Raw genomic sequence first — 26602 nt, 5'->3', positions numbered from 1 at the left:
CGGAATATTGTCCCAGACTGATACCTAGCCTAGCATAGCCTGGACACTATTAACCAAGTATGGCTACTTTCATTGTCCGTCAGAAGTGGATTATATCTTCCACAGTAACACAAGACTTTGAGTCGAGCATTTCCTTGAACAACGCATTGTTCAAAGTGTTACTACCGACATCATCTTCAACAATGCTCAGCCGTAAGGCCATTGTCCAGGAACTACTCGTCTTCGTGGCTATAATAAAAAGGAGAAATCGTACCTACCGTCAACAACCACACAAGTCAACACACATTGAGTGTATGCAGAGGATCCAGCTGAGCTGTATCTTCTCATCACTTTCACATTCGTTTCGATCTCTCATTTCGCGTCTTATCCGTTTCCTTAATGTCTTCCTCGCCGGGTAACCAGCTCCTTCGCGAAGAACAGACCAAAGAGCTAATCCAAGCGACAGTCGACCGGCTCAGCACTGTGGGTACCTGGGTCAACCGCCGGGCCCGCTTCAATGTCGATTTCTGCAAGATCCGGCAGCTCGGCGTCGGCGGTGAGGGCAGCGTTTCCGCCATGGTGCACAAGCCGACCGGCACCCTCTACGCTGTCAAGACGGTCAAGCAGCGTTACGGGCCCGCCATGACGCCCCTCCCCCACAACGAAGTCCGGATCCTCTCCCTCCTCATGAACGTCGGCGAGGGTAAGGGCCTCGACAACATCTGCAAACCTGCCGACGACAGCATGTGGTACCCGTGCACGCCCGAGTTCACCACCCAAGCCATCGTGCTGGAGTACTGCGAGCTGGGCTCGCTCCACGACTACATGAGCAACGACTGCTGGATCGACGCCGATCCGGACTCCGGCATCAACGAGACCGGATGGCGGATCCCGCACGAGGGCCTGCTGCGCCACCTCTACACGCAGATGCTGGCCGGCCTGGCCTTCCTGCACAACGGCTACGGCACCACGGCGTTCGGCGGCCCCGGCAGGCCGCCCATCGGCCGCCCGCCCATCATCCACCGCGACCTCAAGCCCGAAAACGTCCTCGTCTGCCCCGCGAAGCCGGGCGACCACCCGGCGCTGCTGACGGTCAAGCTGTCCGACTTTGGCGGCGCGGCCGAGGTCGGCGCTTTCCCCCGCGCGCGTGCCCTGGACGACGGGCTGTACTTCTTCACGACGGGCTACTTTGCCCCCGAGTTCCTGGAGCCCGGCGTCTCGCGCAGCTCGGCGAACATGGCCAACGACGTCTTTTCCATAGGTGCGACCATGTACTTCTGCATCTACGGCGCCGCCCCCTTCGTCAGGGATCCGGAGCGGAACGTCATGCACCTCAGGCGCAGGGACATGAGGAAGCAGACGCACCGCGGCGGTGAAGCCTTGTCCCACGACTTTGCCATCTGCGTCTGCAACGCGGTGACGTTCGCGCAGAACCGCAAGGATGCCATGACCATCTTGGAGAGGGTGCGCCGGGACAGTCCGAGGTACAAGCAGGAGTTCATCGAGTGGATGGACGAGATCGAGGGCCCGCGGATCGCGAAAGAGGAGCAGGAGGCCTGCGAGAGGGAGGCCCGCGAGGCGGAAAAGTGGGAGAAGCTGGAGCGCGACGCGGTGAAGGTGCTGCCGCTCATGTGCTTCGACCCCCTGTGCTGTGATGTGCTGCTTCCGCACACGCATCGCTGCCGGGATGCGGAGCAGTGCTACCTGGCCAATGTTGAGGGGCACTCGCACATTCTGTTTGCGCTGCAAGACACGTGGGCGGATATCAGGACGCATCTCGTGACCGACTTGGATGTGGTCCCGCTGGAGGAGATCAAGAGGGCCCTACTCTTCATTGAGCTGAAGGCAGAAGCCATGGATCTCTTGAATGGTGAGGCTGAGGATGAGGACATGGCAGAGGTCCCTGATGTGCCTGAACAGCCTTGGTGGTGAATCCTTGGTTACGCATTCTTTCTGGCCTTTTGGTAAACATCACTCAATTGAGATACCCCTTTGACTAGTGCAAGCAAGATTTTATTGGGAAACGACCACGTGCTGATAGTGATATATGTATCGTACGAGCGCTCGATCACTTACCCATTGAGGAAGTTGGATCGTCTATGAGTGTCATTGGTCGATGAATGATGATATCGGACCGTGACACTTGGGCCAAAAGAAAGCTGGGATGTTGACATCATAATTCTAGTATACTTCTCGGTTGATAAAATGTTCTAGAGCAATTGTGATCATTGCGCGTGTTAGGAAAGTGAGTACCACTTCGGAAGTTCCAACCACCGACAAGCATGGCCAGAACCGTAACGTAGCATTGTTAGTGCGAATTCTGATCCCCTTGTGAGCAACGGCATTTACCGCCTTCCTTTTCTTTGATCCAAATACCCCACATAAATCCTCGCCCACGTCTGCATCTAGAATAGGGCCTGTATATTCCTTCACCCGCACAGACCAAACAAAGCATATACTTCCCCCCTAGCGTATATGTCTCACCACCCATCCTGCAACAGATTAAACGTCAGAGAATCTTTATCTTGAGCAACATACACCCGATTCTACTCAGCAGCTGTGCAGCCATCCCCAGGATTCGGCCGTGCTTATTAACTCGATACCTGATATCGTCCACGTTGTGTATTTTACAGCTGTTTTTATCTGGGCTAGTTCAGTCAGTAATCGCGAAAGGACTAGTGCATATGGTGGCTCCATGGCGTGGCTGGCTTTCAGCTTACTTCCCGCTCCCCTGAGCTGAACGGGTGTGGCGGAGAAAAAAAGACACAGGGACTGAGGCGAAGCAGCCATGGTGAGAGGGGCGTGTTCACGCCACATTCAAATTGTAGGATTCTTCTCTCACGAGTGGCGGGCGAAGGAAGCAAAAAGGAAGGAAAGATGGAGCCACCAGGACGTGCAGGGAGCATTCCCGAAGGAGCGGGACGCCGCCCGCCCTCGGCGGGCCCGGAAGGCGGAATGATCTCCAATCCACTTCGACCCCGGATGCCGCCAATCCGCCATTCGGCTAATAGCAGACCCCAACGTGCGCCAAGCCGGCCGGCCTGTTTCATCGTCCGACCTATCCGCAGCTGGCGAACGCCGGCGAGGCCGCTCGGCAGGTTAAATGACGGGCGTGAACCTCTTCCTAGCGGATCACCTTCCATGAGGGGTGCAAAGTCCCGACGAACCCCCTCTGATCACCCGCAACCTGGTTCATCCGGTCGTATCGATAAGTAGCAACCCGCGACCCCGGGTCCGGTATAAGCATGAAAGAAGCTGCGACCCCGCCCGACAGCCCTACCCGCTTGCCAGTATATTTGCATTCACTATAGGCCGGACGAGGGGGCACCGACGCAACAGTGGGGTTGGAAGATGCAGTTGACCAGTGGGCTCGAGCCATACTCGCCGACGCTTTAACCGTAGTCTTCCTGGCTGGCGAGGGGTATTTTCACTTGCCCATGGCCGATGGATTCACTTGCTACTCCCGTGGACTTTTCCGTTGCCTCGAACCTTGACGACAGTGCCCTGGGAAACTCGGGAAGAACGACTGAAGGCTTCCAACAATATCTAGCTGGTCTCGCGTAGCTATCTAGACCTGAGCACGAGCACCTCCGTGTCGATCGTGGGTCACGGTGCCGAGACGCCTCCACACAGCGTCGCCGGCTAAGGGCAGACCCCTCGAGCTTTAAAACCTACCATGCACCGCAGCTGCAGCATCGCTAATGCCTCGTGTTGCCCACGTGCAGCTTTATTCCAATGGGGCGGAGCTCCCGGATATGACGATGTCAACTACCAAGGTTTGAGGATAGAGCACCGAGCAAGGCGGTCCAAGGACCCTTGGGCTTCTTGGCAGTTGCCGGTGGCGTGCAGCTGCAGGAGGCTTGCAGGTGTGCGGCACAGGAGGGATCCCGAAACGGCCCGTCTTCCTGCGCCACCGGTGCAGCCCGAGCTGGCCAATGCCAGCAGCATCACCAGATACCTGCCGCCTAGCGCCCTCGTTACAAATTGATTACCAGTCCGGGCGGGCGTTCCGAGTGGCCAGGCTGTTCTTCTAGGGTACCGCTTTACGTACTGGTTATATCAGAATCCCGAGGCGGCGAGACAATAACCTCACCTCACTCGCTGTCTCCTACTAATCATGGCACACCCATGATCGGCATCCTTCCATCTCCAATCGCCTGGTGTGTGCTTGCCGGCACTCGGTCAGGAACCGACGCTCGCCGCATAAGTGGTCTGAAAGGCACACCCGTACCTTCCGCAGGAGCTGCCTTTAGCCTCCCGCACCACTGGAAAACTCCGCGTGGGTCAAGGGGGGTGGGGCGGGTGCTATAATGAGCACATTTCTTGCTTTCTTGGAGATGCCGGATCGTCCTTTCTTTTCGATGTAACAATCCACACTCCTCCACAGCAGCAGCAGCTTTTATTCGTCGCGACAGCACGGCCCACATGACGGAGCTTCGCCCCATTGCCGTGCAGACAATTGCAACCGGCGTTGCAGGCTGTGTGTGTTCTTTCACAGTTTTAGGCTTGAAGTTCATTTCCCGGTACCACAAAAGCATCTTCGGCGTTGACGATGCGCTCGTCGCTATTGCGTGGTTGATTACCATTCCTCTCACTGTCTCTTTCTACATACGTGAGTGCCCCTTCCGCCCTGACATCAAGGGACAATCATGTGTTGACCCACTGCGGTTGCACCAGAGGGCAAGAATGGCATGGCCTATAGCCAGGACGAAATACCCCTCGATGTATACCTCCTCGGAAGACAATGGTGAGTATCCTATCTTTTACCTCCAAGACGGTGTCCATCTTCCAGTCTGTTAAATACTCATTGCTCGAACAGGTTCTGGGCATCCTCATGGATGTACTACCTCTCCTTGGGCTTCTCCAAACTCAGCGTAACCGTTCAGTTCCTCCGCATCTTCATCTCACCCAAGACTCTACTCGTCAGAAAATGCACCATCGGCTTCGTCACCTGCTGGACCATCATCTCCTTCTGCGTCGGAGCCTTCGAATGCGTCCCCGTGGCGCGGTACTGGGACAAGCGGATCCCAGGCAAGTGCATCAACGGCGCCGACACCTTCCTCGCCAACGCATGCATGAACATCCTCACCGACTTCATCATCATCGGGATCCCCATCCCCAGCCTGCTCAAACTACAAGTCAGCACCGCCAAGAAGATCGGGTTGATGTTCGCCTTCTCGCTGGGCCTGGTGTAAGTGAACAAACACCAGAACCCACCCATCCCCCGATTCCGCATCAACAAAACCGCTGACCACTCCCCCTCCATCCCAGCGTCTGCGCCATATCCGTCGCCCGCATCCCGATGGTCACGCTCGCCTTCGCGGCGGGCAAGCCCGGCAACCTCTCCCTGATGATGTGGTCCACGATCGAGCTGCACGTCTCCATCGTGTGCGCGTGCCTGCCGTCCATCCGCCCGCTCTTCGTCTCCTTCCTGCGCTTCACCGGCATCGACTCCTACCTGCGCTCGTCGAGCGCCCTGACCCCGTCCGCCAAGTCCAAATCCATGAACGCCTACGGCGGCGGCGGCGGCGGCAACGGACGGAGCAGGACGGGCGGCAGTGTTGTCGTCGTGACGACGGCGGCGAGGAGGGGCGCCGGGGGGAGGGTCGAGTATATCGAGATGGAGGAGGGGTTGGGGGATGCGATTCAGGTGCAGAGGAGTGTGGAGGTGAAGTCGGAGGTGTATCAGGCCGAGGAGAGCGTGAGGGGAGGGAGTAGTAGGAAGAGTGATGAGGATAGTATTGATCGGTTGGTGGGCATGCCGGATCGGTCGCATAATCGGGTGACGTGGAGGGATTGAGGAGGGGGAAAGAAGCGTAGCGTGTACGTGTACTAATTTTCTTTTGCTGATGACACTTGTCGCGAGGACTGAAATGCATTGTGGTTGCTGTGGGTCATTGGAATTGATGGACCCTATCTCGCGTGCACACTCAGGGATATTTACTCGTCGAACATGACTCAAGCATCCTTTCAGGTATGCATCTTGCTTGACTTCCAGTGTATGAAGATTGATCTTTGCCTTTCCAGTCGCCCAGCTGCGCTTGGTGCGGAGTTGAGTCGGGAATTATCCATCCTGGAGAGCATGCAACGCAAGTTACAAATGTATGGAGCTAGCTCACTTTTGTTTAACAGGGATACTTGTGTAGTTGAGCCAAATGTGGACGTAGGCATGCGTCTTTAATACGGATTATTAGTGCGCGTCCATCGATTGGCTTCAACTTCCCCCGTAGCATTATCCCGAGCGCGGATATATTCGTTCATGACCTTCCCCTGCGAGGCCCATCGCCTTGAACTTTTCTGCAGCCTGCGGTGTGGCCTGTCGGGAAGGGAAAAGGGTGCTTTCTCCGACCATTTCCGAGTTTTTCCCGATCGGGAAATGGATGAGCAAAATCTTTTCTTTCCCAACACTCTTTATTTTCTTGCTTTTCAAATGCTTAGATGGTACTTCGGCAGGTTACTCATGTACCTGATATCGCTCAACACGTCTCTCTAGATAATGGTCATTTGCAAACGCCTTTTCCATCAACCAGCAGAACTTGTCAGTTCTTCATACCGCCGCCCGGCTAGCTCAATCGGTAGAGCGTGAGACTCTTACACACTCTCTAGAGTGCTATCTCAAGGCTGCGGGTTCAACCCCCGCGTTGGGCTCAATTCCCGACTCATGATGTTGTCTTTTTGGTGTTGGGTCGGGTGGTGAAGTTTTTTTGACCCCTGGGTCAATGCGGCGTTCGGGCCGCATGATGGCACTTCCCGCCACTCTCTGATCGGCTCTAATTGCACTGGGCCATCCTTGTTCCCTGCAACGGCCTTGTTTGAGTCCTATGACATCCAAAACCCTTGGCCCGACCCCCAGGCATCAGTGACGCTCCAACCAACATTTTGACTCTGATGACAGACCGGGACCGGACGCAAGACGTCGTTCTTATCTATATTCGTATCTCAGGTTCGTATGTAGGAGAGGACAATGCCCTGATATACGTTTTTCGAGACCAACGGCCAGACCGATCCTCAGTGAACACTTCAATCATACATCATGACGCCCGCATGCGGATTCGTATCGATTATGGATGATGGACTATTGACGACAGTCAAGTGGAGCTGTACACGTCCTGGTGCTTGCACATGGCCCATCGTTTGAGCAAAATGTCCACAGCTGAACCACGCTATCGCTATCGACAGCTACCCAGCAACTACCCCCCATCCGTCTCAGATCAATTGCCAGTAACCCCCGCAATCCAATCCGCCGCCGCTCCCGCATCCGCCCCATAACTCAGATGCGGCGCCAGAATCACCGGCTGGCCCTCGCAAATGAGATCGCCCTCGGCGCAAAACACCTTCAAGTTCTCCACGTTCTCCACCGGCTGCGGGTTGTCCGGATCGCCGAAGATGACGGCCCCGGCCACGCGCGCCGCCGTCGCGGCGTCGAGCTGCGCACCCGCCTTGTGCACGAGCTGCCCGCCCTGGCTGTCGAATACCATTGGTGTCAGCACGCGTCCGCAAAGGGAAGAAAAAAACGAAGTCGTCCCTCTCCCTCTCCCTCTGTCATCCTGAAACGAGGCACAGAAAAACAAATTAAAAACAAAAAGAGCACGACAAAAACCACAGCTCGCAAAGCAAAACAAACAAAAGCAAACCAAACCAAAAGAAGCAAAAAAACTATCACCCATCCCAAATACACACAAACACAAACACACAAACATACCTATACCCCGCCAACACAACCATCACCTCCTCCCCAGAGCACCCCGCAACCACCTCCCTCGCCATCTCCGCCATCTTCGCCGCCCCCGTCGCCGACCCGCCCGCCAGGTAGCCCGCGACGTCGGCCGGGTACGCGGGCGCGGGCACCCCTTGCACGGCGACCTTTCCCGGGAGTTTAGCTTCGAGGGCCGCCTGCAGCGGGGGCCCGACGACGGCGCCCAGGTCGCCGGTTTCGGTGGTGCCGCGCGCGAAGATGACGGTGATGGGGGCGCAGGAGGAGGGGCTGGATTGGCGGGGGGTGAGGGGTGCGGCGGTGGTGAGGAGGGGGAGGAAGAGGAGGAGGAGGAGGGGGTGTGGCATTGCTGGTCCGCTGGTTGGCTGGTTGGTGGGAGGGATGACTTGGTGGGAGGGAGGAGGCGCTGCGGATTGTGCGGTGTTGGAGGGGAGGTGGAGGAGGCGGCTTTTATGTGGACGGTGGTGGTGGTGTTTTCAGCTTGGCTGCCGAGGCATTGTTGGTGGTGGGTCAGTGATGGCGCATATGTCAGTGTGGAGGAGAGGGGTAGCGGAATGGGTTGTGAGCATACTCTGGGATGTTGGCGGTTTCAGAGATGGCTCGATCTACGGCTGTTGGCCGAATCAATTGTTAGTGTGTGGTTACTTGCGCAGCGCACATGCTTATCCGCTGCTAGTGTAGTCGATCAACCTTGGTCTATTGATCTCAGCTTCTTATCAAGGAAAGGTGCGTTGAATTAAAGCTATTGCCGTTGGAGATCCCGTGAAGGATGCCCCTGACTGGCCAGTGACCCCGGACATATGCTTGTTCATTTCTATTGGCAGTAACTAATTTTCCTCTGATGAGAGCTCGATGGTCCACAAAGCGCCGGAGTCAGTTTGCAGGAAGTACTGAAACTGAAGGACGATACTACCTCCAGTTCCGAACGTTTCGAAATCGGCTCTTTTACTATGTTCATTGAAACAAGGAACAACGCTAATTACAACTGACAATATACTAAAGCTGTTACAAAAAGAAACGACTTCGCCCACTGCGCTCCACTCGGCACACACATCCGAGCTGAGGGAAGAGTGCGCCTTGACCAGACCGCGGTCAAATACGCGCCAAGATCCTCCAAGAGCAAAAGAAAGCAAGATGCGGGGTTTGGATGTTCAATTTTGAGTAAGTGCCGAGGCATGTCATTCAGCCCCTCTCAGTAGGGAGAGTCGTGAAACAATCCTCGGCAAGTTGTTGCGAAGGATTTGGGAAACCGAAACACCGAGCTGTTCGAGTTGCGATTCGCTGCAACTCATGACCGGCTGAACGAAGGGCTTTGCCGATAACCGCAGTAAAACATGCGGCTCGCGGTACTCCGGAGCCTATTCGGGCACATATCAATCATTTGGAGGGAGCAGCTGATTACGATGGATCGAGTGATGCTGCATGCCGTTCGGGCGTAAAAGGCGTAGTTGCTTTTGTAGATCGACATCCGGATGACTGCTTTACTTGACCAAACCACAAGTCCCTGACAACCGGCGCAGGTTCGCGGACATGGTGACGAGTTGCGGTATGATGCCAACGCGGGAGTCCTGACACCACGCACCCTCACATCGACGACTGCGCACACAGCAGAGAAGATTCGCCGGTAACATCAAACGGGCCTTGAATTATCATTAATGATTATATGTTTTTGCAAACTCATGCACATCTTAACACATGGCCAGCAGAAGGTGAGAAAAAAAACGAACTCAACATCCGCCACCCTTTTTTTCCTATCCCTTCCACGACGGAAACGCTCAGAAGTACTGCAGCAACTGCTGATCAGTGATGCAGCTGCCGTCCTGCGCTCCCGAGCCGATCTCCGAGCAGATGGGCGGAAGGGGACTCGCGATCAAGTCGGCGACGTTGTTTGCGTACTCGCCCGCCCAGTTTCCTGCCACACCATCACCCGTCAGCATATGAAAGAGGAAGAAAACGATGGGTTCGGGATATCTTACCGGGACCGCGGTAGTTGCAGTACGAAAGCAGCCATTGACCGCAGTTGTTGGTGGCGCAGCCGATGGTCGTCGTCGTCTTCCACACGGCCTGGGTGAAGTGCAGGACGCTGGGCTCGGTCATGGGCACGCTGTCCTGGTGCCAGTAGGGCCCGAAGTCCTTGATTTCGTTGTAGAACATGGAGACGATGGAGGATTCCTTGGAGCCTTGGCTGGCTTCGCCCATGTTTTGGCCGTAGTCTCTGCGGTTCGCCGTGTTAAAGACGGGGAATTGGAGGGCGCAGTGGAAGGTGCAAACTTACTTGCCGCTGTTGGTGTGTTGGAATTGGCATTGTTGGGCGGAGATCATGGCTTCGTTGGCAAGCTCTGGGTCCCATGCGACGGAGCAGGTGCTGGTGTGGTTGGCGCGGTGGGCGTTGTGCAGGGCGACCCACATGCGGGCGGTGGGATCAGTCGGTTGGGTGGTGGCGCCGTTGGCGGATTGACCAGCGCATTGCCTGTTGCTCATGCGTGTTAGACGGGTTGCGAGTGCTGCAATTGGAGCGATATCGGAGAATTGGGGAAGGGCGATGACAGTGAATGCGGCCATGATGCGAAGCCTTTCGCATGAATTCGCGTGGAATGACAAGAGAGACTGACTGTTGGAGCATGGCGACGGGCGACGCCAGGACGGCAGAAGCAAGCGTAACGAGGAAGAGACCGGATGTCCGCATTTTGTCGAATTGAGATGTGCAGTGAAGTCTGGATGGAGTCCGGAACGAAAGACGGCAAGGCCTTTGCTTGAGCGAGGATTGTCAAAGAGTGTATGCCTCGTAAGCGACAGTGATTTTGCAAAGCTGAATGAGCGTTGAGGGCAGAAGCGACTGGACTGTGGGTAGAACGGAGGTGCGGCGCGAAAGACCAATTTGTACGCCGTGTTGAAGAGCTGCGGATCGCGCTGATCATGGACATGCGGGGAATAGGGTTACCGAAACGTCATTATCAACACCGGGTGGTTATTTCACGGCCCGAATTAGGAAATTGTGAGGGCGAGCGCTCAGGGGAAACTCGCGGTGAACACCAAGCTGAACTTGCATACGACACCTGGTAAAATGCAGCCGCCAGATTTCTCGCAGCATTGGCAATGTGCGGCGCCCGCTCGACAGACCCTGTCCGACATGTTTGACTGAGTTTTGCTTCGAAAGACGCTGTGCTGGTCGATTGGGCGGGTGGACGGATTGGGAGATGGATCGTGGGTGATCGTCGGGATCAACTGTGAATTGCCTGTTCCGGACTGGAAGTGGTCCATGTGCCAATGGGGAACGTGCTTGAGCTTACCGTGGACTTTATCATGTGGAACCTCTTGTTCGCCCTACCGGGCTGAACTCGAAAGGATCCCGGCTTGCGCAATTTCACTGATGGCTCCCATTTGCTGGGGAGCGTGGCTGCAATTCCCCGTCCCGTGTTGCCCAGGGCTCCAGGAAGCTTCAACCACGGAGGCTGAGCATCCGCCGCCCGGCCTCGTACCAAAACGATCGCAGAATCCGCAAGGGCCAGCATGGAACCACCGCGCGCTCAGGCCTCGAGGTAGAGTACAGACGGTATACGCTGGCGGGCTATTTATGGGTGTAGCTCATCAACTGCGAGTATAGCACCAGTGCAATGACTGCCGAGAGATCCTGGACTATCATGGCACCGACTTTGATTCCAACACACTAACAAAGGGTCCAGAAGGCCCAACAGTCCCGTCTCGACCGTCTGATCAACAACCAAACACCGCTGCCGAACTCGCATTGATCAGAACATTCCAGACCACCCTCCACGTATCCATCCCCACATCGCTCGTGATGTTCGCGTCAAACACGAAAGTCGGTCGGGTGTGCCGGAGCCCTGAAATCGCACCCCTCGGCCACCCGACGGCAATAGCACCGCCCGGGCCTACCCTCGCACCCTCCTTTATCTCCACCTTCTCCGCCGCCTCCGCCGCCTTGTCACCGCGTTCCCCCGCCACTGCCATCATAGCCCTGTCAGGACACCCGTCGAGTTCCGAAATCCTTTACGAACGCCGCTGGCATCCACACCGCCGCCATCCTCATCGTTGCACCACCTCTCCCGGAATCGCCTGATGTCCTCCGTCGAATCCCTGCCCTGCTTGAATCCGTGCCGGCTGCACAGCGCGAATACGACGTGAGACCATGACGGAAGGAGAGAGGGAGCGGGAGCAAGCATACGGCTCTAATACGAAGGTCTTAGAGGTACCCGCTGAGGACGACGGACTGGGAGAGGGAGATACGAGGACAGGGAGACTGCAGACGTCGATTGGAGCAGAGGTTTTGAAAAAAGAAGGCTGATGGTTCTGGAGAGCGGCTGGATGAAATTGGTATCGGCGTCAATACGGGAGGACTGAAGGCTATGCCTTTATCAGGGGCTTCAAGAACGTCGACTGTGAGAGGGCGCGCTGGGAGGAAGCCCTCGGTCATCTGAGATTGGCCAATGACGTTTTTCAGGACTTCGTGAGCCAGGGAACGAATGCAGTCCGGGTCGTCTCTACGATGAACGAGATGGCAGGAGCAGTAAGGGGTGAGCTAAATCGGACTGACCTCCAGATGCACATTTGCTCTCCTGATCCATGTCAACAGCGGCAAAACCACAGGCGCTGAGATGACACTTCAGTAAGTGAGATGCATGAGAGAGCAAAGCTGCCTTCGTAGCACGGGACGAAAAAATCAAGCTGTCTGATATCTGTCAAGAACAACAAAAGAGGCCGCAAGAGAATCGAAGCCTCCGAGCCACACAGAGAGCGCTCCAACCTTCCTACAAAGTTTGCTTATCAAGTCCAACACGCAAACATCATGCCCGGGCGCCACCACCCCCCCTCGTAACCTCGACCGCCTCCCGCAACGAACCATCCGGCATGCGGAACCACCCCAGCCGCGCCTCTCCCCCGCCGTCCATCTCCCCTCCCCCCTCCGCATCCCTCACCAGCCGCAGCAGCCCCTCACTCCCGCACACCACCACCAACACATCCCCCACGCACTCAAACCCCCCACCCCCCACCCTCACAAAGTACGTCCGCCGCAACACGCCCACCACCACCGCCACCGCCGCCAGGAACCCCAATATCCCCACGCTCAGCCCCACCGCCACCCCATCCACCCGCAACGTCTCCACCGGCGTGCCCACCCTCACCGCCGCCGCCCGCTCCGTCCGCGACGCCGGCCGCATCCCAGCCGCGTACGACGCATTCACCGCTTCCGTCCCCGCGCCCACCACCGGCGGCAGCAGGTCCGCCGGCAGGCTCGCGTTGACGCGCTGGTACGCCCAGCCGCCGTCGGCGAGCGAGACGTTGCTGCTGGCGAAGTGCTGGAAGAAGGTGGCGAAGGTCGTTTGCGCGAGGGCGCGCTGCGCGGCGGCGTCGAGCAGGGCGGAGGCGTCGGACGCGTTGGTGGTGCTGCCTGCTGTCGCCGTCGCGTACATGGCGTACGTCATGAAGTCGACGTTGAGGCCGCGCGAGGGGTCGCGGTGGTTGAAGGTCTGGTCGGTGAGGTCTTCGGCGCCGTAGCCGCCGATGGTGGAGCCAGAGAGCCGTTTGAGCGAGGCGGCGGCCAGGAGGGAGGAGAGGAAGAGGACGCCGTAGCTATGTGTGCGGGGTAGGGACGGTTAGTTTGGTGTGTGGGATGGGGGGGAGGGGAGGCGGGAGGGGGGGCGCTTGCCTGGTGGTGCTGTTGCGGGGGACGGTCGTGGTGTAGATGTCGGAGGTGTCGATGGATGAGGAGTTCAGCACCTGGGTCGACTCGTGTGCGATGAAGGCTTCCGTCCAGACGTTGGGGTCGTCTGTAGGTTCGTCCAGGATGGTGAATGATTTGACTCTCCCGCTGTTGATGTCGACCGTGACGTCAGCGGAGGCGGTCTGGATGGCGGGTATGCACCGAAGAGCCTGCACGGCGGGGATCTCGGTGTAGTACGGGTAGATGTCGTTTTCGACGGTGACGGAATTGCCGTAGATCCATTTCGTGGCGAAGTGGATTGGCCATGTTTGCGATTGAAAGGGGTTGTCTGTTTGATTGAGTTGAGACCAATAGCCAATCGCGGCGCTGCCTTGCGCTTCTGCTGTGACATTCGCGCAGCATGCGACGTAAGATGGGTTCGATAGGACAGTGGTGTCTTGCAAAAATGTTGACCTGCCGCTATATGGTACGTAGGTGGTCACGTCTTCGGAGTCTGAGCTAACATTCACCTTGTACGTTGTGAACGACTCAGACACATTATCCAGTCCGTCGTAAGGGTTGCAGTCGATGGTGCCTCTCACAGCGGGAGTTGTTACCGTAACGAAGGTCCCTGGTACAAAGTTGCCTGTATATGAGCCGTTCCCAATGTCTTGTATGTGGACATTGCTGGCAATGTTTGATATGTCGAGGGGAACGAAGCTCCAGCCGTCTTTGCTCCAAGAAGGCTGAGACCCATTAAGTACTGCTTGGAGGATGGCACCATACATCCAGTTTGTAGAGAGCTTCGTGTAAAGATTGTTTATGACTCCGGCGGCGCGGGTGTCTCCTCTGTCGGGATCAATGTATTCGTTGACTTCAAAGAGCCATGGGATCTGCCGTATCTCGAGACCTCTTTGGACCGTCGTATTGCTGTGAACGACTGCCTCACCACGTTGAAACAAGGCAGACATTGAAATGGTCACTGACGAGGAGTAAGTATTGCAACGGGAATGTACGCTTCATGACTTACAAACTGGACACAGAGACGATCCAATCGTCACGAGGCAGAGAAACCAATGGCGGTTTGAAGCTGCCTTCCATGCTGCCCACGCCCAGTAGTTGAACTGATAAGATAGATCTGCTCCTTTAGAAATAGGCATGGGCCTTTTCATGGATAGAAATGGTTGTAGTCGGCGAAAGGTTACGTCTATAGCGCCCCACCAGAGGCCAACAACAACACCAAACAGGGTTGATATCATGGAGTAGGTGGAAACCGCTGGAAGCGTTCTGTCAAGTCCTGGGACATTGGTTTGGAACACGAAAGCCGTGCGATAGAGGAGTGAACGCTGGGAATAGCTGTAAAAGACCAGTATCCCGGAAGCTATTGCTATCAGAAACAGAAACATAGGCATCAGCAGTCTTAGTCGAATAACAGCTGGCACCCAAGAACTACTGCTGCTCGGGATTCGTTTGTAGGGGGCATTTGGCTGGCCTGCGTGATTACTTAGTGCCTCGTCTTGTTGGTGAATAATGCGGTATTTTCCCTTAGCAACAGGAGTGAAAGGCGGCTCTGCGTGTAATGTATTGGGACTAGTGTAAAACTTCTTGTCGTGCAAGTGGTGCAGCAGGGAATCCTGTGATAGGTCGGGATACGCTCGAAATTTCTTCAGAGTTTGTTGTTCATGAGCGACGAGAGTAGCGGTTCCTATAACAGTAAATGGATTCCTGCTCAGATTCAGAGGTCTATGTTGCAGACTGGAAAGCTTCCACGCCACTAGCGATAGGCAGAAGGAGTGGAACAAGAGCAAGGCCAAGGCTATAGCAGTTGCTAGCGTAACGACAATTCGTGGTTCGACGACGGTAATCTGTCCTTGCAGCGTCTCTTGCGGGGATCCAGCCTGCGTGAGAGAGAACTGGAGGACTTCGCCGAATAACCTCTGCTTGATCTTTGTTGCGTTTTTGATGAAGTCCTCATCTTCCATCATGGCGGTTGTATCAAAATCATACGATGCTGCAAGGAGTACGGACAAGCCACCAGCCGCAGCACGGGATTGTTTGTCCGGGAGAGCAATGTAATCCGTCCAGTTGGGGCTGAGGGTCAGATTTTGTAGGCCGTAGATGTCTAGGAGACCTTCTGGAATCGGAACGCGCGATTCTCGGTATTTTTCCTCATCAAAGCTGATTATAGAGGACGAATCAGAGAGAGTTGCTGTGACTAGAGTCTCTGCCATATAGTATTTGGCGGTGCACAAGTTTCCGGAAGCGCGAAAGTCCGGAGAGAAGCTGAAATTCCCAGCCGAACCGTTCCAAACGGTTGTCGTGAAAAGGAGCTCTCGATCCCCGCAATTCGAAGTGTTGAGACGACCATAAAAGTTTTGAGACAAATCTCCTTCGTACACTTCTTTGAATTGACCGTAGTCCCGATCGTTGAAGGTAGAAACGTTTGACCATGATGATCCTCCTTGCACGACGAGGTCGAGTTTCGGATCCAATGCCAGTCCGTAGGTGCATCCGCTATCGGCCCTCAGCATGATTGAAGGCCTTTCTTGCCACCTCATTTTGATCTCGTCAGGGTGAGCCGGAAAACTGAGAGGGTAGGTGTCGTTTGCGAAGCCCGTTGCGACTAATGGCATTGCTTCGCAGTCCAACTCGGTGTTGAGCACGGTGGTGTCGGCTTGCCATGTCTGTGAAGAGGTGGAAAGGAGCGGGCCGAGTGGAGCAGTCTCTGATTCGCTGGGCCAAAACGGAAGGACTGTGTACTCGTCCGATATCCACGCAGAAGTTGATACGTTCTGGAGTATGTGGCCGATGGTGCGTAGGTACGTTTCTCTGCCTGTGCGAAGTGGGATCGGAGAGTCCTGGCTCAGCATCATCCGAGAGAATCCAGCCTCTCGTGGGACGGGAACATTCTTTGAAATCAAGAAGGACGAAGACAGGGGGGAGATGGCAAGGAAGCCAACAATGTTCAACCATGCCGAACAGATGAGCAGCCAGCTCCTCGAGCCTCCGTTTTTCTTCTTCGAAAATCCATCTGCCAGAGCATTCCACCAGGCTCCTGGTTTCTGCAGAATGGTGTAAGACCCAGTCGAGCCTCCGGGCTTTGCCAGTCGAGCAAAAGGCTCCGAGTATTTGACGCCATCAAGGAACATGGACGTAAGTTGGACGTAGAGTACTGCGAGGAGAGACGGGGTGAATCGCCAGCCAAAAAGCAGGGCGGATGATCCGTCGTCGGTACCCAATCCGATCTGAGTGCTGGATACCCAACACAGGATTACCACAGCGATGGACAGGACCAAGGCTGAACCACCCAAGAGAGAGATGAAAGCGGGTCTGAGAGCGTAAGGACGATATGTGACCGGGCCGGTATACTCCTTGGTAAACGCTTCAATCGAGCCACGTTCTGAAGTTCACATATCAATGAGCTTGAATTAAAAATGTGTAATCAAGCGGGAACTTACCATCTTCATAGGCTGCGCTTTCTTGTTTGTCTGAGACACTGGACTCGTCTACCACGTCATGGTCACTGGATCTGATCGGTGAGCCGGACCGATCTGGCTGCTTGCCCTCGAGCAAAGGCTGCGCCGCTTCACTCTGGCCTGCGGAGTTCTGATCAGGATGCGAAGGTTCTCGATATGTCGTATGGCTTCGATCTGGGGAGCCTTGCTCCAGCTGCTCATACGAGTCCATTTGACAGGTTCAGCGAAGCCTGGAAAATTATTTGTGTCGGAAGAGACGCATGAGGCTCCGAACGGCTGATCAGCTATTTATGCTGGACTCGGTTACGAAACCTTGAACTGGCAGCTACCCAACATCTATCGCTCACAGCGGAACGAGCGACTAAGGTATTTCATGTGGTTGTACGGAGGTCTCATTCGTGGATAAATTTTCGGCGATCTATTAGAAGAAAATCGTGCATGATGTGGCCCGAGCCGAGTGAGATCCTACTCCCGCATTTGAAGTAGCGGCTACATGAAGCGCAATGCCTGGGTGGATCCTTGTGGGGGCCAGATGTCTTGATTCGACCCAAGCTCTGAAAATATCAAGACGACCCATAAAGATACATCAGGTGGAAGGGAAGTCACCGGAATGTAGTAAATGTTCAAGTACGGCAGGCACTATCTTCCGCCCTGGGGACATTTGGGGAACCCTTCCTTGAGAACATCTCTTTTTTCCACAACCTTACAAACATTGATCGGTTTTGAAGAGATATCCCAAGAAGAAAGACTCGTGTAAATTTTCCGATAGCCGACACCCAAACGAGTCCCCAGACAAACCCACCCATAAACCACACCACCGCCGTCCCGCATCGATTCCAAACCTCACCCCCCCTTCAATCCTCGCCAGCGCCTCCGCCAACGCTTCCGGCTCAGTAACATTACGAAAATGCACCAAAGGCAGCACCAGAAACTCCTCCCCGCCCCGCCTCAATCTCTCCGCCAACGCCACCCTCGCCTCCCCCGCCCTCCCCGCCTTCGTCTTCTTCCCCACCGCCAACACCGACCGCCTCTTCACCGCGCGCAGCGCGCGCTGCGCTGCGCCAGCACCGACGGGCGTCGGCAGCCGGTAGCACCATGATGGCGAGCCGCTCGTGTGCGACAACGACGACGGATTCCGCCCCGGGATGCGGCGGCGCGGGATGCCGCTTGATCAGCAAGCGCAGCGCGTAGTCTTGTGCGCCGTGCAGGAAGTAAGTAGGTCGCGGCTGTGCGGTGCTGCGAGGCGTAGGGAATAGGGCGGCGGGAGGCAGATGAGCTGCTGGAGGCAGCGGGGATGAGGAAGGTGGGGGGGCCGGGGCCGGTGGTGGTGTAGTCGAGGGTTGCGCTGGGGGCGGGGGAGGGTGGGCTTGGCTGAGTGTGGTTGAGTTGGAGAGGCGGGGTAAAGACGTGAGTGGGGATCTGACACCACCAGGTCTTGTCTCTTCGGTTATGTAATTCTTGAATTGGTTCTGAGCTCAACACTGAGCGGGATTGTGGCTCAAGGTCTGAGATCTATCCATCTAATACAATTTGCCCTCCTAAACTCCGAACCATGCGGTGCCGCGTAAGGCTGGAAACCATGCTGTGAAAATGCCATCAATGCTCATCCATCCTGATCCTCGAGATGGTGTTTCTCCATCTTTGTGTACCAACAGTTTACTGTCTCGTTGTGCAGACTGTCTTCGTATCCCTCACTCTCCATCCAAAGCCACTTTGGTCGTCAAGTAGTGCGACTCCGGGCTGGAACAGTACCCTGGCGTGACGTCGGGGCTAAGGCTGAAGGTATGCAAGTTTCCTTGATTTGCCCCCTAGATATGGTCCCAAAACCTCACCGTCCTCAATCTGCGTTCGGGTTTCGGCGAGTTTTTTGGTGTTTGCTCGTTGGGTAGCCGCGTTGTGCTCGATTTTTCGGTTCCTCTTGCGCCGCTGATTGCCATCGGTAGGCCACACGCAATTTTCTGTGAAAGAGGGAAGAGGAAGTAGAAGGCCAAGGCGATGAAGCCTGTGAGACTGAAGAGGATGAAGTTCATTCTCGTGATGCAGAAGTAGTCGAGGAGATATGATGGAGTGTCCAGTGGTGTGCTGAGTTGATGCGTTGAATATGACTGCGATGCACCTTCCCGCTGCAGCTCTTATACACTTGTACAACGTCGAATATAGATCCGGTAGGGCTGTGCAGAGTGCGGCTGAGCCCAAGGCATCCATGTACTCTTGCCCTGCCACACCGACTCGGAGGCCGCCCAACCGCCGCCTGGGTGGTCAGCATCCCCAGTCCCAGTGACGCTCCTTTCTCCAGATATGGACTCCGATGCCAGTCCTCATCCGGTAACCGGGATGAGAAGTAGCTCGTGATTGTCCGCATGATCGCGCTTCCCGGCATTGACCACCGGCCCCCACAAAACCAGGTGAGAGCTCGGCTGTACACATTCCGGCCCCCACTCCGCGCTGATATCTTATCGGGAACGCGGCTGAGGAGAAACGTCAGACTTTATGCATTCTCGCACTTCGGAAGTCCCAAAGATTCATTTGGAGGGAGTAGTGGCTGCGGTGAGTGCGGCCGCCTTTGGTTCCCGAAGCGTAACCACAGACTTGCGCAACAATGAAAGGCATTTGTAGGCAGCAATTATACTTACGCATTATCAGTCATATGTCCTCTGCACAGCCCACCTGCTGCCTGCCTAGCGCATCTTCAGCCACGCCTTGCTGTCATGCCCTCCCCAGTCCGACTTTTACACCCTTCTCTTCAGAAGAAAGATAGGTGTGTTCGATGATGCATTAGGGCTGTGATATCGCGCTATGAATAGGTTCTTCATGCAGGTTTGCTGATCCTTGGGCCGGTAAGAGATTGTTCCTAGCCCGGCGGGGCTTATGCATGACTGTCATCAACACCCTCGTGGTCAGCCAAGTCTCCCCCGACCGCCAAGCTTCTGACCCACATCCCTGTTGACCCCGGCCGTCAAACTTGACCTCGGTGAGCCACAAGCGGAGCTCCGAGTCGTCGAGTCCACACATAAACTGTTGAATCCTTGCTCCTGACAACGTGAGTTGATGATTCTGCCAATCACTGAATCGTAGCCCTGAACCGTAGCTCCGAGACACGCCGTCGAGAACGTTCTACAAACGCACTTTCTCACAACGGCGAGGATCGACACCTCATTTCTCCATGCCATGTGTGACAGACGCATGATTCATCCAGCAAAGATCCGCCAGCCTTCGGTCACAAAGACATAGCACTGGCAATCTCGCGCAATAGTAGGACCGCGAGAATTTGTGCAGGCCATGGCCACGAATGCAAGAAGAGAGATTGCAGCCGACGTCAAAATTCATCGCGCGCTCGATCCAGCCTCTAATCGGCGCAGCTACGATGAGGGCACGTTTAATGTTACCATTCTGGCGATTGTGCCGGCTGGCCAGTACTTGCTGCCCATCGAGCACATCGGCCTTCATAGGCCGCCGACGCGCGAGGTGTTTTCCAACTGTGCGCAGGTTCCAGGTTATGGTTTCGGAGGCGACGGTCGTGCCGAGCGAAGCGGCAAGTTTCCCGGGTATTTATAGGGCGCAGAATGAGTGGGTTGAGAGGCGGTGTATGTTCTCGAGCCCGTCTGGCTTTCCATATTCTGGCCCGGCTACTGTTGATGATGGTGTGTTCGGTTCGGCTGTCCTGAGAGGGTACTGTTGCCTTTGTTGACAAGCTGTGAGAGACGATTTTGCAGCGTCTGAGAGAGGTCGAAGAATCTGTCATGTGGGGGGTGTCAAGGGGAAATTGTTCGCTGCACATGCCTTATACTTGGACAGCATATACAGACCTCAACAAAAGAACTTTACGTGTGCTCGAAAGACTCCAACTTGGGTTACATATCAAGCTGCGCGCATTGATAGCTCTTCATTCTGCCATCCGAAGCCGAACTCGCCATCAAACGATACTTCCACCAAAACCAAAATTCTATATGTGATATTAAAGCAGGGGCTCAATTCGGATAGTCTATATCCATAGTTTAATTTACTTTGATAATATCTTTCGAAAGCCTGCGAGAGGCCTCAAAGATGCTGGTCATCGTACTAATGAAAAATAACAGATGGTGCATACATGCATCGTTTCACAAATAGCCTGCATCAGGGATTACGTGACCATGAAGATGCGCTGCAGGCATTAATAGTTTCCTGCCAGCTCAGCTTTCCCTTTCGACGGGAGCGAAACTTTAATTCAACACCAAAGATAGTGCTTACAGACACCTTCCGTCGGGCCACAGGTCACTCTACTATCAAATGTCGCATCAAGTTGTACTTACGGCCATCAGATCAAGATGGTGTGTCTACCCTTCCATGTTCTAGTCATGATAAATGGGCGAGTAATCCGCAAGGATGATCTCCTGTTCCTGAACTTCCAATAGAAACAGCCTGTGTTCATGCATTCCCCAAATGCCCGTGGAGAAAGTCTACGCAGCATAGTGAAGAACGCGCGTACACCGCTCCAATAGAACTAAAACGCGCAAAGCTACGGTCGCTGATTGGGAAGTGCTACCGGCCGGGAGGCCGTGTTTGCAGGGCCTATCGGAGTTAGTGCTCCCTTCGGAGGCCGAGCCTACAGGTTTGCAGACGGCAAAGGAAAGCGGATAACCACTTGACAGCGGGTGCGGCAGTGGCTGAGACATGCGGATTGCGTTCGTTTCATTGGCCATGCCACAACACGAGCGGGGATCCGGCAGTTACGTACCCCGCGTGGGGCCCCGGAATTTGGGCACATGCCAACATCGCGACCGCTTCTCAAGTCTCCGCTCCGGTGGGTTTGGGGAATTTCCAAGATAGCCGCGGTCTGCACACCAGGAATCTCCGAGATTGCCGTCCAAGAATTGGGTTGCATGTACCCCTCTTCTTTCCCCTCTCCATGACCACTATGTTTCTCTTTCGGGGAACCTGCCACGAATGCACCTCGTATCAGCTGCACATGCCGTGACTTTGCCCGCATACGGCGCTACTGCTGTCGTATAGCCCGCTCTCCATCCACGGACCGTACAGCAACCCCAGCTCATTTCAACTTCTCATGCTCCTCACTACCACGCTCTAGCCGCGAGCTCAAGCGCGCCACCGGCCCCGCAGTTGGTTCTCGTGACGGCTAATGTACCTTGCCTTCTTATTCCATTCTGCCGATGCTATATGGCGCTGCATGGAGCGCCCACCGGTGGTGTCGTTCTCTTATAATGATGGCCGCGTGCTCGAGTCTACCATAGTCCACTCTATTGCCCAAACAAATCTCAAGACACTGGAATAAAGACCTTTTGCGGCTTCTCGTTCTTCCAAATAACCATGTACCGGCTGGTCTCCGCCGTCACACGCGTCGGAGCTGTTGCTGTTCTTGCCAGACATGCTGCGGGAATCAATCTGACCGTCTCAACAAGTGCGGGCAATGCTACTTCGCCGCTAATGCATGGCTTCATGTTTGAGGTGAGTTGTTCTCGTACGCTTTTTCCTTTCTCAACTGTTTCTTCTTACCGTTCGTAACTTCCCCTGCGTCGGCACTGCAAAGATCCCATTATTTACTGCATGACTCAAAGGAAAGAGCAAAGGGAAAATTGCAACATCGATCTGCTGATAAATACCCCAGGACATCAACCACTCGGGCGATGGTGGTATCCACGGTCAACTTCTCCGCAACAACGGCTTCCAAGGGGACGATCAAACGACCACTGCTTATGGAACTGTGGGAGACGTCGAACTGACGGTCGATGCTGAGAATCCTCTCTCCTCGGCTATCCCATACTCACTGGCAGTAGCCGTTCCAGACGGCACGACCGGAGATGTGGGCTTCAGCAATGAAGGTTACTGGGGAATTCTCGTCAATGCCGATCAGTACTCAACTTCCTTCTGGATCAAGGGTATTTATTCAACCGAAATCAAAGTGCTGTGAATGCGGACTGATGTCAAAATGTGGAGGCGACTACACTGGCAACGTCACCATCAAGCTTGTCGGCAACTACAGCGGTACAGAGTACGCCAGCACTACGCTCGATGTATCCAGCAACACCAGTGCTTATAGCTACTACGAAACGAGCTTTGAGAGTGAACAGGCTCCGAATGGTAACAACCTATGGACTCTGACATTTGACGGAGAGAGCACTGCAGGCTCAACCTTATATTTTGATCTCATCACGCTGTACCCCCCTACATTTAACAACAGAGAGAACGGATTAAAGCCTGCTATTGCCAACGTCCTGAACGATATGGGAGCAACTTTCTTGCGCTTTCCCGGCGGTAATAATCTGTAAGTGGCGTCCGCGATGCTTTGCGAACAACCGGCCGTTAACGGCTTTTCAGCGAGGGCTACAGCGAGGACAACCGCTGGAAGTGGAACGAAACCTTAGGTCCGTTGGAGGATCGTCCGGGTCGTCAGGGTATGTGATTTCGGAATCATGGTGGGCTACAAAATGTTAACCACCGATCAGGGACTTGGGGATACCCAAACACGGATGCACTCGGTAAGTGGTAACTCGTGGCTTGGTAGGGTCACGCTGATGGCTTTTATAGGTCTGATTGAGTATTTTGAATGGTGCGAAGACATGGGCCTCGCCCCAATTCTTGGTGTTTGGGACGGTTTCGCCCTGGAATCGGGTGGAAATACGCCTATCACCGGCGATGCTCTCACTCCCTACGTAGACGACGTGCTGAACGAACTGGAGGTATCTCACCCCCACCAACCTCTGCCTCCTCCTCTCACACTGATCAACCCCTCCCACAAAGTTCATCCTCGGCGACTCCTCCACCACATACGGCTCCCTCCGCGCCTCCCTCGGCTACCCCGACCCCTTCACCCTCACCCACGTCGAAATCGGCAACGAAGACTACCTCGGCACGTCCACCCCCCTTCCCCCACACACTCCACCACCCCCCAACTAACACAAACCCCAGGCGGCGGCTGCTCCACCTACCCCACCCGCTTCTCCGCCTTCCACGCCGCCATCACAGCCGCCCACCCAAACCTCACCATCATCGCCTCCGCAGCCATCGCATCCGGCGGATCCGCCTGCCTCCCCTCACCGCTGCCCAGCGGCGTCGTGCAAGACTACCACACCTACGCCTCGGAGACGGACCTGGTAGCCAACTTCTCGCAGTGGGACAACGCCAACCGGTCGCAGCCCGTCTTCGTCGGCGAGTTCGCGTGCTACACGTTGGCGGACGGCACGCACGCGGCGCTGCCATCCGTGGCGTGCAGCGTCGCCGAGGCCGTCTACATGGCCGGGCTGGAGCGCAACGCCGACGTCGTGCGCATGGCCGCGTACGCCCCGCTGCTGCAGCTCGTCAACGACACGCAGTGGACGCCGGATCTGGTGGCGTTCGCGCAGGCGCCCGGGCAGGTGGTGCGGAGCACGAGTTATTTCGTGCAGCGCATGTTTGCGGGGGCGTGGGGGTCGGAGACGAGGGCGGTGGAGGCCGATGGCGCGTTTGGGCCTGTGTATTGGAGTGCGTCGGGGGATGGGGATGGCGCGGCGGTGTATGTGAAGTTGGCGAATTATGGGGATGTGGAGCAGAGTGTTAGTGTGGGTGTGGAGGGGGCGACGAGCGGGGCGTTGACGACGTTGTCGGGGGAGCGGACGGCGGCGAATAGTGTGGAGGCCGGTGAGGTGGTGGTGCCGGTGACGAGTACGCTTGAGGGGAGTGACGGGACGTTTGAGATTACGCTGCCGGCTTGGAGTGTGGCGGTTTTGGCGACGTCCTGATGGGGTAGTTGCTTACATCTTTCCCGCGTCCCAGGCGGTGATGGGATGGTATTCGGAAGGTGGGTTGTCGTATAGCCGATGAACATATTGTCTGTTTCCGGATGACTTCTCCTTGTGATCAAGCAGCGGCTTCTCTCGTCCGTCTCGATGCCAAACATCCTACCAAAAAACATCTGATGACACCCCATCACTTCGGCATATTATCCGACCTCGCAGCCTGAACAGTCAGACCATGGAGAATATATCCCTCATGAACCATTCCCAGATAATGCCCCGAGGATACGCGCAACAGAGATTAGGTGATGCAGCGATGCAGTTCCTGAAGGAAGAGCGGTCATAAGCTCGAGAAGATCAGATCAGCCAATGACGAGTTTGTACAGGGCTAGCCTAACCGAAGGTGGCTTGTGGAGAGACAGTGCTCAAGCGATCAGACCAATGACGAATGGGGGCCAGAATCCTTCGCGTCTTGATCTGGCTTAACAGCTGACGCCCCTTTCCACTAAATGTGGAGTCGCAACTGTTGGTTTTCCAAATATAAGTCCAATCCATGCAATCTGCAACGGCGCTCGGCCCTGAAACGAAAACACCAAACGTCACTAGCCAGCGCCTTGTCCGCCAGCACCACGATACAAAAACACCACCCATCCCTCGCCCACCCCTCGCCGGACCAGCATGCCCGCAGCCTGAACCAGTCCTCCCACGACCTCCCCCGCCGGACCATCCACCATGCTCTCCCCTCAGCCGCGCGCCTGGCTCACCGGCCTCTGCGCCCTCCTCGCCGCCACCTCCACCACCGTCGTCGCCTCGCCCACGTCTCTCCACCGCCGCGCGGGCCTGACACCCAGCCTCTCGGGCGCGCTCAACCCCATGTCCACCGGCAGCAGCACGTACCCGCGGGCAAACTTCCTCTCCTCGGGCGCCATCCTCGGCGCCTTCACCGCCTTCCCGTCGGGCACGGGCGAGTCCGTCATCACGCTCGCCTCGTCCCCCGACTCGGGCGTGACGTGGAACCCGCTCGGCACCGCCGCGTCCGGCCCGACCAACACGACGGACATCGACAACCCATTCCCGATCGAGCTGCCCGGCGGGCGGCTGCTCGTCGCGTTCCGCAACCACGACCAGGAGCTGGACCAGACGTACACGTACTTCCGCATCACGGTTTGCTACTCGGACGACGGCGGCGCCTCGTGGGCGTACCTCAGCACCCCGGCCTCGGACCCCGGCGCCGTCAACGGCAACTGGGAGCCCTTCATGCGCCTCGACGGCGACACCCTGCAGCTGTACTACTCGCGCGAGACGAGCGCCGCCGACCAGGACAGCCTGGTGCGCACCAGCACCGACGGCGGCGCGACGTGGTCCAGCGCGACGACCTTCACCGGGGCGGAGTTGACGAATGCCCGGGACGGCATGCTGGGGGTTGCCGAGTTCGATGGCGGGCTCATTGCCGTCTTCGAGACCGAGACGGGCGGCGGCAAGTTCCACATCGGCGCCGTCACGTATGACGGGACGTCGTGGGGTGACCGTAGGGTCGTGTACGAGAGCGATGGGTTCAATGCGCAGGCGCCGCAGGTGGCGAATGTGGGCGGCACCCTGGTCGTGAGCTTCCAGACGGATGAGGATGGCGACTATGTTGTCAAGGTTGTGACGAGCGCGGATGGCACGGAGTGGGCGGATAAGACGACGGTGATGGAGGCGACGAGCCAATGGGCTGGTCTGTTGACGCTGGATGATAGCAGCTTTTTGGTCATGGCTGGGAATAATGGCGTTGCGAGCGCGCAGAAGGTCGTGCTTAACTAGCTTGACAGTGAGATTGGATACATAGTACACTTAATGTCCGATACACCACCCCCTAATGGATGTATGCAATGTCGATTTCGGTCAGCCATTCCAGTTCCCTATATACTACTGAGCCATCCGTGACACTTATGCGCCGCCAGGGAACGGTTGTTCGCGTTGTCAATGGACTGGGGTCCAGCACTCTTTGGCGAAGCATATATTCGCAGTCCGAGGACGTTGGACCGGGGAACTTAATGGAGACCAATGCTTGTTGACCAGTCTGGCG

At 56.0% G+C, this 26602-nt stretch overlaps 7 protein-coding genes across 7 annotated transcripts; 4 read left to right on the top strand and 3 right to left on the bottom strand.

Annotated features, from left to right (window-relative positions):
- Positions 1–378: 378 nt before the first annotated feature.
- Positions 379–1911, top strand: BKCO1_1000615 (serine threonine-protein kinase; the record flags this gene model as incomplete). The annotated part of the gene is made up of 1 exon (XM_020270032.1): positions 379–1911. One exon carries the CDS (start codon positions 379–381, stop codon positions 1909–1911), a length of 1533 nt encoding a protein of 510 aa, XP_020135111.1.
- Positions 1912–4404: 2493 nt separating this feature from the next.
- Positions 4405–5779, top strand: BKCO1_1000614 (uncharacterized protein; the record flags this gene model as incomplete). Its single annotated transcript, XM_020270031.1, has 4 exons — positions 4405–4591; positions 4657–4726; positions 4799–5170; positions 5251–5779. 4 exons carry the CDS (start codon positions 4405–4407, stop codon positions 5777–5779), a joined length of 1158 nt encoding a protein of 385 aa, XP_020135112.1.
- Positions 5780–7190: 1411 nt separating this feature from the next.
- Positions 7191–8040, bottom strand: BKCO1_1000613 (cutinase; the record flags this gene model as incomplete). Its single annotated transcript, XM_020270030.1, has 2 exons — positions 7191–7443; positions 7682–8040. The coding sequence occupies 2 exons, from the start codon at positions 8038–8040 to the stop codon at positions 7191–7193; spliced, it is 612 nt and encodes a 203-aa protein (XP_020135105.1).
- A 1428-nt stretch (positions 8041–9468) lies between these two features.
- On the bottom strand, positions 9469–10255 carry BKCO1_1000612 (allergen v5 tpx-1-related protein; the record flags this gene model as incomplete). The annotated part of the gene is made up of 3 exons (XM_020270029.1): positions 9469–9605; positions 9670–9908; positions 9969–10255. 3 exons carry the CDS (start codon positions 10253–10255, stop codon positions 9469–9471), a joined length of 663 nt encoding a protein of 220 aa, XP_020135106.1.
- Positions 10256–12495: 2240 nt separating this feature from the next.
- BKCO1_1000611 (uncharacterized protein) lies at positions 12496–17039 on the bottom strand (the record flags this gene model as incomplete). The annotated part of the gene is made up of 4 exons (XM_020270028.1): positions 12496–13282; positions 13440–14334; positions 14383–16752; positions 16811–17039. The coding sequence occupies 4 exons, from the start codon at positions 17037–17039 to the stop codon at positions 12496–12498; spliced, it is 4281 nt and encodes a 1426-aa protein (XP_020135107.1).
- Positions 17040–22132: 5093 nt separating this feature from the next.
- On the top strand, positions 22133–24540 carry BKCO1_1000610 (alpha-n-arabinofuranosidase a; the record flags this gene model as incomplete). Its single annotated transcript, XM_020270027.1, has 8 exons — positions 22133–22270; positions 22431–22701; positions 22760–23087; positions 23141–23217; positions 23269–23301; positions 23351–23502; positions 23564–23676; positions 23871–24540. The coding sequence occupies 8 exons, from the start codon at positions 22133–22135 to the stop codon at positions 24538–24540; spliced, it is 1782 nt and encodes a 593-aa protein (XP_020135108.1).
- A 726-nt stretch (positions 24541–25266) lies between these two features.
- BKCO1_1000609 (glycoside hydrolase family 93 protein) lies at positions 25267–26337 on the top strand (the record flags this gene model as incomplete). Its single annotated transcript, XM_020270025.1, has 1 exon — positions 25267–26337. One exon carries the CDS (start codon positions 25267–25269, stop codon positions 26335–26337), a length of 1071 nt encoding a protein of 356 aa, XP_020135467.1.
- Between the last annotated feature and the right edge of the window lie 265 nt (positions 26338–26602).

This window comes from Diplodia corticola, assembly GCF_001883845.1.
Source record: "Diplodia corticola strain CBS 112549 chromosome Unknown scaffold1, whole genome shotgun sequence".
NCBI lineage: Eukaryota > Fungi > Ascomycota > Dothideomycetes > Botryosphaeriales > Botryosphaeriaceae > Diplodia > Diplodia corticola.
Note: the sequence above shows the minus strand (reverse complement) of the source record. Positions and strands in the feature narration are given on the sequence as shown.